Source organism: Sarcophilus harrisii, chromosome 6 (assembly GCF_902635505.1).
Source record: "Sarcophilus harrisii chromosome 6, mSarHar1.11, whole genome shotgun sequence".
Classification (NCBI taxonomy): domain Eukaryota; kingdom Metazoa; phylum Chordata; class Mammalia; order Dasyuromorphia; family Dasyuridae; genus Sarcophilus; species Sarcophilus harrisii.
In genome coordinates, this window is record NC_045431.1 from 35,056,618 (window position 1) to 35,066,635 (window position 10,018).

At 42.9% G+C, this 10,018-nt stretch overlaps 1 protein-coding gene across 1 annotated transcript in view; it reads right to left on the reverse strand.

Moving 5' to 3' along the window:
• Positions 1 to 10,018, reverse strand: part of CORIN (corin, serine peptidase) — a 181,228-nt gene extending 171,210 nt beyond the window's left edge. Inside the window, exon 1 of the mRNA XM_031941961.1 lies at positions 9,824 to 10,018. Within this exon, the coding sequence (XP_031797821.1) occupies positions 9,824 to 9,919 (96 nt within the window). The 5' untranslated portion in view covers positions 9,920 to 10,018. The remainder of the gene's footprint in view (positions 1 to 9,823) is intronic.

A 10,018-nucleotide genomic window follows, 5' to 3' on the forward strand; every position in this document is an offset into this window, starting at 1 on the left:
AAAAGGGAAAGTCATTAGCATTGAAAAAACTAGACCAATAAAGATCTCTTGAGTAAGTTAGAATTAGAGCTTTAACTTGAATGAAGAAGGGTAGATGAGAGAAAACATTCCAGGAATGGAAGATAGGTCACAAAAACACGCAGAAGATGAAACATTAGTGGGAAAAACAGCAAGAAGGCCAGCAAGGATGGCCTGTGGGATACCAGTTCAGCAGGTGAACGAGCTCTAGCAAAGGAGACTAAGAAAGAGTAATCCAATAAGTAGGACATCTAGGGAAAGAGATCAGTGTCATGAAAATCTAGAGAGAAGAAAGGATCGAGAATAATGTGATCAATCGCACTAAAGGCGGCCAAGCCATCAAGAAGGAGAAAGACTGAGAAAAGGCCATTAGACTTGGCAATTGAGACTCAATCATTGGTTACTTTGGAAAGAGTTGTTCCAGATGAGTTATTTTGGAAGCCGGGCCGTATAAAGTTAAGAATTGAGTAAGAAAAGAAATAGAGGCACCTGTTATGTGCGGCCTTCTTTAGTTTAGCCACAAAAGGATGAAAATGATAACCAGAAAGCAGATTTTTGTTTTTGTTGAGGCACTTGGAGTGAAGTGACTTGCCCAGAGTCACACAGATAGGAAGTGTTAAATGTCAGAGACTAGATTGGAACTCAGGTCCTCACTGCACCACCTAACTCCCCAAGCTGATTTTTTTTGTTTTTGAAGAGGAAACATGGGCATGTTTATAGGCAATTGAGAAACAGCCAACAGACAGGGAGAGAGTGAAGATAAGTGAGGGTGAATTTGACAGAGTGGGACGATCTGCTGGAGATGGGATGGAATGCCAATGCAGAGCAGTTGGCAAAAAGCACCACCCCATTATGTGAGACAGTGGTGAAGGCAGAAGGCATCCAGGGGCCCTGGAGATGAGGGGGGGAAAGAGAGGGAGCTCTTGTTGAATTATCTCAAATTAAATATGAGACAAGGTTTTCACTTGAGAGGATACTGGGGTAGCATTGCCATGAGAAGTTTGGGGAGAAACGAAAAGGTTTGGAAAAGTTGTGGTGAATTGGAGAGTGAAAAAGTTACGGAGGCACAGAAGAGTAGCTAAGTAGATTGAGAACTCCATCCAATATGTAGTAGACGCAGGTGAGCATGGATTTCATGATTTTTTTCCAGGTTGTTTTGTTGCTTAGCAATAAGAGTAAAGGCAGGAGACAGTGGGGTGATGGAGGGCCAAAGATGCCATAGATTGAACATCAGTGACAGAATGGAAATAAAAGGGACAATTTGCTCAACAAAACGGGAGAGAATGGGATCAAGGCTGCATGTGGAGGGGCTTGAGAAGAACAGTTCCTTTTTTGTGAGACAACAAAAGATAGGAAGAGAAGACATTGAATGAAATCACATTTGTAAGAAGAAAAAAGAGCTCTAGATGGTCTCAATTTTTTCAGTGTCAAGATTCTCAACTTGGCTGGGGAAGGGAGAGAGGGATGCCTAAAATGGAAGATTTTAGGAAAAATGAAAAAGTTTGGAAAACCTGCTGTAGGAGTGAGATAGTGACTCAATTAGGGAGGTGTAAATGGACTGCCTTGTCTTCATCACCACCATAATGGAATATCATCATGGCTTCCTAATTTGTTTCCCACTGTCTAGGCTCTGCCATATATAATTCACTCATTGGACAGCTGCCACAATCATCTTCTTAATTTACAGGGCTTGCCATTTTACTCCTCTGCTCAGAAACCTCCACTTTCTCCCCATGATCAAATACAAACTTCTTATAGAATGGGCTCCAGCAGAGCCCATTTGTTTGTAGTTAAGGGCAGCGGGCATAAAAACAAATTGTTATTGTCTAGCAGGATAGGTGCAGGGGGTTTAGGTTGTGGTAAACAGGATATGGAGAAGCTACATTTTTCTGTTTCTTCTTTTTCACAAAAATCTAGCCAATGATTAGGAAATAAACATCCCCTTGAGATCATCTGAGTAATGAGCAAGAGTAAACATCCTGCCCCTAGCCCTGCCTTTTCCTGGAAAACTCATTCCAAATTACCCCCCTCCAACCAACCAGCCCCCTGATGCTGCTTGGTATCATTCCACTTTACACAACAATAAAGCCTTTTCCTTTGAGGAGTCAGTCTTGTCTCCAGGTAATTCTTACCCATCCAATGGGCTTTTGGCATTTAAGGTTTTCCACAGTCTGGCTCCAAACCCCGTCTCCAACCAAAACGCATAAGGTGCTCCCCACCTTTTCCATGACAATTATCCTTACCACTGAGCCAGCCTTTTCCCATGTCTTAAATGGGCCCCTGCCTCCTCAACCTTCATCTTTCAGATTCCTCATTTTTCAGGCAAGATCGGCTAAGAGCGACCTTCTTCCTCCATCCCTCCCTAGTCCACGCAATTATTAGTCTAATTATTAAACTTATAGTTTCATCTATGTAGGGAACTCTGAGTTGAGTTAACTCCTTCCACAATTCAGCTCAGTAGCTGTTTCTCAACTTAAGAGTCTCCCAGAAAATAGACTATATCAGAACTCTTAAAGGCCAAGCCTAAAGCAGATTCAAAGTTTGAAATTGCAATTAGCATTCATGGAACATAAAAACTGCAATTAAAAAACTCTGCAACAAGAGAGATTAAAATAGCCAATTAAAAACAGAATATAAGGTGGAAAAGAAAAAATCTTCATCTCCTGCCCAATCACCCTGGGTATTGCAGAGATTATGTTTTCCTTTCCTTTTTAGTGAGAATGGGGGAAGAGCGGGGCATGTTGGGGGAAAGTGGGTTTTCATTGATTGAAAACATTTTGATTTTTAAAAATTAACTGAGCATAATATTCATTCTGTATTTCATTGTTAAGACAGAAATTGCAAAGAAACAGAAAGTGCATAGGGTTCTCCCTTAACCCCCACAAATCCAACTCTGTTAAGGGAATTAAATTTAGAAATGGGACAAAATACTTAGGGATGAATTGTCTCTTTTTTGAGGCTTTAAAGAATGGAAAGAAAAGGCAGGGCAAAAGGCATTCATACTAATGTAGGAAGGAAGCCAAGGTGGGAGTCTTATAATTATGTTAAATAAAAAAATCTATAAATACAAAAATATGAACTAAGGATAGGAGAGTAAGCATTAGAGAAAACGGATTCTCACTTGGAACAGACCATAAGGGTTAAATGCACACACAGTTTATTATAGAAATGCATCAAACTTAACTGGGGGAAAAATCTGGGTGATGGGGAAAAAATGGTAAAAGAGTATAATACTAAGGAGGATGTGTTCCTAAAGCCAATAGACTTTCTGATCCTAAAAAGGGAAAAGGTGCGAGTGGGATGAAGAACAAAGAAAATCAACAAACTACAATCTAAGCTGTGGGAGGAGAAGTGGATAATTTTGAACAGCTGAAAAACTGTGGTATATTAAAATGATGGGAAAAAAAGTCAAAATAATATGAACTGATGCAAAGTGAAAAGAGCAGAACCAGGGAAACAATTTATACTAAGGCACCAACACTACTATGAAGAACCACTTTGAAAGATTTAAGAGGGCAATAAATATATCGAGTACATGTGGTGATTCACGTTACCCACCTAACAGGAGCAATGTTGGACCTCAGGTGCAAAAACTGACAATTAATTTTGAAAAATAAAATCCACTCTGTTGATTTATTTTGCTTGATTTTTATGCAATGAATTTTTTTTCTCTTTTTAAATCAGAGGAGTTAACAATCCCATCATTATAGAGAAAAGATTATTAAAATAATTTCTAATGGACAGAAGTTGAGAAGGAAACAGAAGAGGAAAGTTTTTAAAGAAATATATGGAATTTATCAAGTAATTTTTTAAAATGTGAAACAAAAATTGAAGGTTTCAGAGAAAATTCTTTTTGTTCTACAATGTATGTAGAAATGATCTTTTCTTTATTGTTTAAATATATTTTTTTTTTTAATTGAGAGTAAACCCCCTCCCAAAAAAAAAAAAAAAATGAAGTGGTTGACCTGGACAGCTTATGAGGTTACTTACAGCTTGATACCTGAAGTCATGTGATCCTGCCATCAAGAAACATAAATGTGTTGGTAAACAAAACGCAAAAAGGGCAGTATATATGAAACCCTAAACTTTGATTGTTCATTTTTCCCATTGTGTCCAATTCTTCATGACACCTTTTGAGGTTATCTTGGCAAAGACACTGGAATGGTTTGCTATTTCTTTCTTCACTAAATTCTCAGATAAGAAACTGAAACAAACAAGGTTAACTGGCTGGGCTCACAAAACTATGAAGTGTCTGAGACTGGATTTTAACTCGGGAACATGAGTCTTCCTGGCTCCAAGCCTAGAATTCTAACCACTGCACCACTTAGCTGCCCCTCAGTTACATTTCTTTAAATTGTATATTAAATTTAACCTGATAGTGCTGGGACAAAAGAAACCCAATCCTTTTCCCATCCATAAATTTCTGGATTTCAAAAATTTAGTAAGCAATTAATAATTTAGAATATTTTCCAGGCATTTACCACCAGATGACTTGGTCAGAGTCTGACCAGTTGTATACCACAGAACTCAGTACAATAAAAGCAGTTAAGCAATGGAAAAATCAAGGCTTTTCTGATGGCATTTTCAAAGCAAAGACCCACGAGTATGAGATAAGTATTGAATTCAACTATATTTATACCAGCAACATTTCAGAAGTGAAAGCATTGCTACAGACTCTATGATATGCCTAAAAATGAAAGAACCTGTCTCTTTCCTCAAGGGAACTCACATCCTACTAGATGAGTCGACGAGTACAAATAACTATAATACATCATAGATATTAAAACTTTCATCGTATTACAGCCGGTTAGAGAAACTAGAGAGTCCATGATTGGACTCTCTCCTAAGTTAAAACAGACTGTGTTCACAATGGCATGGGGGATGGAAATGGCCTTTTAAACACCCTCAAATTCAAATACTTTCCAGACTACTGCTCTCATGATAACCAGATCACCTAACTTTGTGTGAGTAGCTTTTGTAGATCTCTGAGTTCTCTCTACAGAATCACCAGTTCCTTTTCTTTTCATGATCCACTTTTGTCCTTTTCAGTTCTTTTTTGTAGGGTGAGAACTGTTTCTGGGATCTCACTGAGGTGGGGTAGGAGAAAGTATATCCTCAAGGTACTGAGGGAAAAGTGTGTATATATTTGTTCTAGCAACTATCTCTTGGTAAGTCATCAGCCCTTAATAATGGGTTCCCCCATTCAATTCCCACAGTCAATGGCAGCTAATAGTAGTATTGAAAAGAGAATCCCATCCCTCCAACTCCTAAGAACCCAGTGTACCTGGCTCTGGAAGAGTTAATAAGTGAGAGCTTATTTGCTACACTTGTTTCTCCCCTAATAGCAATAACACTTACAATGCAAAAACCACATTCCTTGGGCTATGTGGATTTGAGATTGAGAAATTTTGGTCAGAACAAAACCTCAATGTTTTATAAATCTAAAATAGATTCTAAGCACAGTATTTGTGATTCTGTGAACAACTAAAACCTCATTCTATCAATTCCCTCCAATCTGGGCTCTTTTAAAAAAATTTTGGCTAAATTTTTAAGATGGCTAAGAAAAATTTTTCTTGGAGTATGTTCTGTATAGTCATTGAAATTAGCTTCCTTAAAAAAAAAAAAAAAAAAAAAAAAAAAAAAGAAAGAAAGAAAGAAAAAGCATTTTCTTCCTCCTGCATTCATAACTCAAAAAAAAAAAAAAAAAGCAATTACAAAAGATAAAATGGACAACTTTGATCATTTCAAACTGAAAAGTTTCTGCACAAACAAAAGCAATGCACTTAGAATAAGGAAAGCAATCAAATGGGAGGTGGGGGAAATCTTTGTGCCAAATTTCTCTGAAAAGGGCTTTGCATCTAAGATATATAAGCAATATTTCTGTGTGAGTGTGTGTGTGTGTATTATAGGACCAAAAAACATTCCCCAACAGAGAAATGGCCAAAGCATTTAAACAAGCAGCTCTTCAAAGAATTGAAAAGTAATCATGTAAAAGAATATTTCAAGCCACTAATAAGAGAATTGCAAATCAAAGCAGTCCTGTGATTTTCACCTCCTACCCTGTAAACTGGCAAAAATAACCAAAGATGGGAATAGCTAATGTTGGGGAAGGGGAGAAGATAGGTACACTAGTGCCTTATTGGTGGAGCTTTGTATCAATACAGTATCATTTTTCCAAGGTAATGGAAAGTAATTTGGAATTATGCAAATAAAGTGACTAAAATATCCATACTTTTGGACTCCGAGATTCTACTACTAGCATACTCTAAGAATGCCATAAGAACAAAGTTTCCACAGTGCCCAGGAGACAGTGGGATTTTAATAACTCTAGCTGATTGACATATACAACAAAACATTTATAATATAGTATTTTGTGAGAGCAAAGAATTGGAAACAAAGAATGGCTCAACTCATTGTGGTGACTGAAAACAATGGAATATCACTATGCATTCAGAAATGATCATTGTGAATTCAGAGAAGCATAGAAAGATCTACATGAATGGATGCAAAATGAACAGAGTTCAAACAAACAAACACACACACACACGGATTGCAGCAATATAAACAGGAACAATAACGTGGAAATTTTTTTTAAAAGTTAATGTTGCAAAAATACCAAGAACTAGAATGGCTCAAAAGAAGAGAGATGCATGACCAGATACTTCTACCCCACTTCTTTGCAGAAATGAAAAGCTCACAGAAGTACATTGCATATCTTTTCAGCTGTTTCTGTTATATTGATCAGTTATGCTGATTTTCCTCCTTTTGTTGTTTTTGTCTTTTAAAATATGGGATTGTTCTCTGGAAAGGGAAGGAATATTGGGGGGAAATCTTTTTTATTATATCAATAACACCTTGCTTAAAATTTAAAAAAAAGAAATTTATTTTCACTACAAGTTAGCTTTTCTTTCCTCATTTGATAAAACAAAGTGGGTTTTGTTCAAGAATAGTACTTAACATATTCCTAGGTCTGTAGCAGACACTCAACTTTCACAGAGAAGAAAGTAACTGCATAAAGTACCAATTCTTGGTGAAATTCTCAAACAAATTTAAAATTCATGTCCCATAAAAGGAGCTCCTCAACACCATTTCTCATTCCTCCATGTAGTGAAAGTGGGGACTGTTTTTGTTTTTTAAATTTTGGTTTTGGTTTTTTGGTGGAAAGGGAAAGGAAATAGTAAAATAAATAAAATGCTAGATTCGGGGTCAGGAAGGCCTGGATTCCCATTCCACCAGAGATCCTAGCTTTGTGAGCCTGACCAAATCACTTTACTTCTCAGTTTTTCAGTATCCTCATCTGTATGAAGGAAGAGCTTGGACTTGAGAGTTTCTAAGAACCTTCTAAATCTAAGATCTATGATCCTAAGGAGAGAAAGGTAGATCATCGAAAAGGATGGCTGCCTTGGAATTAAGACCCTGGAGTTGCAACCCCAGTTTTGCCTTGTTCTCAGGTCAGACATTAAAGTTCTCTAAAGAAAGAGTGCGCAGTCTTAGAACAATAATGACGGGACTCCATCAATTCTGAAATGCAAACTGGGAAAGAGGAGCAGAGGACCAATAGGAGAAGGTTAAGTGTACCAGCCTCTGCCGTTCTACTTGGATAATGGATTTAGCTTTTCAAAATTAAATCTCTCCGGGAGTCTTTAAACAACAAAAGAAGAAGAAGAAATTCACTTCTCTGGGATTCAAAGTTCATCTGTTTTCTACAGTAAAACTTTCCTAAGATAGATCAAGATAATTAGCATAGGGGAAGAACTCTTAAGGGTGTAGCGAGGCAGAATTTTTACAACAAACCCATGTGGTAACCAGCTTATTATTATTAATTTAAATTCGGTTTTGGGGGCGTTCGTTACCCAATTAGCCTCATCTTCCGCTCTTGTTTGGACAAACCACAGCTCACGGCGTTTGGGAGCTGAAAGGGCCCCACGGAAAGGATTTAGTCCAACCTTCTCACTTTACAAAGGAAAAAACAGAGGGAGAGAAGAGAACTGCCTTTGCCGGAGCCCACACTATTTGCTGATCGAGGCAGGACCGGTGTTACGTTTGTGCTGACATTTAAGCTGTTAATTCCCAAAGGACTAGTTACTTGGGGGGGGGGAGCCCCTTACACAGCTCAGAAATGAGGGTTAAATAAACAGAAACGCAAGACACTCGTTCTGGGGAAACCTGCGCTACTTGTCCATATTTCGGTTCTGGGGAACACAACCCGCCCGGGCTCCCGAGGTTAAAAAAGAAAGGCGCCCAGTAAAGGGTCCTTCAGGGCCAAGGAGCCCAACTGGGCAGGAGGCTCTTCAGAAGCACCAGCGCCTCAAAAACATATATATATTTAAATTATGACTTAGAACCCGCTGCTGCTGACTGGGGATTCCCTGCCAACCTCTGCTCTCCGGTCCCACGCTGGAGTTACCGACAGGGCAACCTCAGCCCAGAGGGAACCCAGATTCCCCCCCACACGCACACAGAGAGACAGAGATACACAGAGACAGAAACACACACACACAGACAGACGCGCATTGAGACAAGGACACACACACAGACACACACAGACACACACACAGACACACACACACAGACATACAGAGACACAGACACACACAGAGACACACACGCAGACACAGAGACACACACCACACAGATACACAGACACACACATACACACACACACACCCTCCCCTGAGCCACTTGCACTTTGCCCCGTCTTCTCCCCCCGTGTTTCCCGTGTAAGCGGGGCACTCTCCCGAGGCCAGCCGCTCCCGCCGCGCGCCCGCCCGGGGAGGGGGGAAGCCGCCTCTCCCAGAGCCGCTCCTTCGCTCCCCAACAAGTGCAAGCGCAGACGTCCTCCGCCTGAGCCCGGGACCCGTGCCCAGCTTCGCCCGCCGTCGGGGCAACGGGCGGGAAGGGGCGGAGGAGAGGAGGGGCACTAACGGAGAGTCCGAGAGGAGCCGCCGCGGGCGGGCAGCCGGCAGGGGCCGAGGTTCCCCTTGGCCCCCGCCTCTCTCCTCTCCATCCCTGGCTCCCCACTGCCCCACCAGGCGCAAGCACACCGCGCCTAAGCCGCGCGAGCTCCCAGGGGCTCCGGGAGCTGTCCCGGAGCGGCCGGGACCCTGGGTGATAACCGCTCGGCTCCAGCTGGAGGGGCGGCGGGACCGCGGAGAGCTTCTTACCTGCGTCCCCGGCAGCCGCTGGCCGAACGCCGAGGGGACGGTGCCGACCCGGGAGGGCGACTAGCTGGGCTTCTGCCCACCCGCGCTGCCCGAGTCTGGGGCGCCGCAAACTCCCCGAGCGACCGGCCGGGAGCCAGCTCCGCTCCCGACTCGCTGTCCCGGGCTGGGGAGCGCAACCTCGAGGAACTGAGTTTCCCACCCTGCCCAAGTGAGGATGCTGAGGAGGGGGCCCGAAAGGCGGCCGCCCGGCCCCAGGGGCGCAAAAATCACAGGCGAGCCGCCGCCCCCGCGCGCCCCGGCCCGGCCGCTTCCACCTCGGAAGCTGAGCCAGCGCGCCCTAAGAGCGGGCTCTGTGCGGAAAGGGCAAGAAGAAATGGATCCCCGATACCTCGCTCCCCAAAGACCCCCCACCCCCCACGCACACACCTCCCCTAAAACCTCAAGGAAGAGTTCCTAAGCCCCTCGGGAGGTCCCTGGCCAGTGGGGAGAGAGCCAGGTGGGAAGCGTCCGCCAGGAGGGAGAGCCTGAGGACCTCGGCGGGGTTGGGGAGCAGCTCCGCGGGCCGTCGGGCTCATCCCCTGGAGGTGGCTGGGCTGTTTGGCTTAGGGGTGGCGGGAGCCTTGGGGGGATAGCGCCCTTACCCGCTCAGGCTGCGCCAGGACTTGCCGATAACGCTCTTCTGGAGGCAGGGCAGGGAACTGTTTCATGGAGAACATGCTCCTCACTTTTTCTCCCATCCTTGGCAAGAGGCGGACCGACCACTACTGCCTCACCTCTCACCCTCCGAAAGGCACGTGCTGAGCAGCCGGGGCCGGGGAGGAGGCGGCTGCTCATTT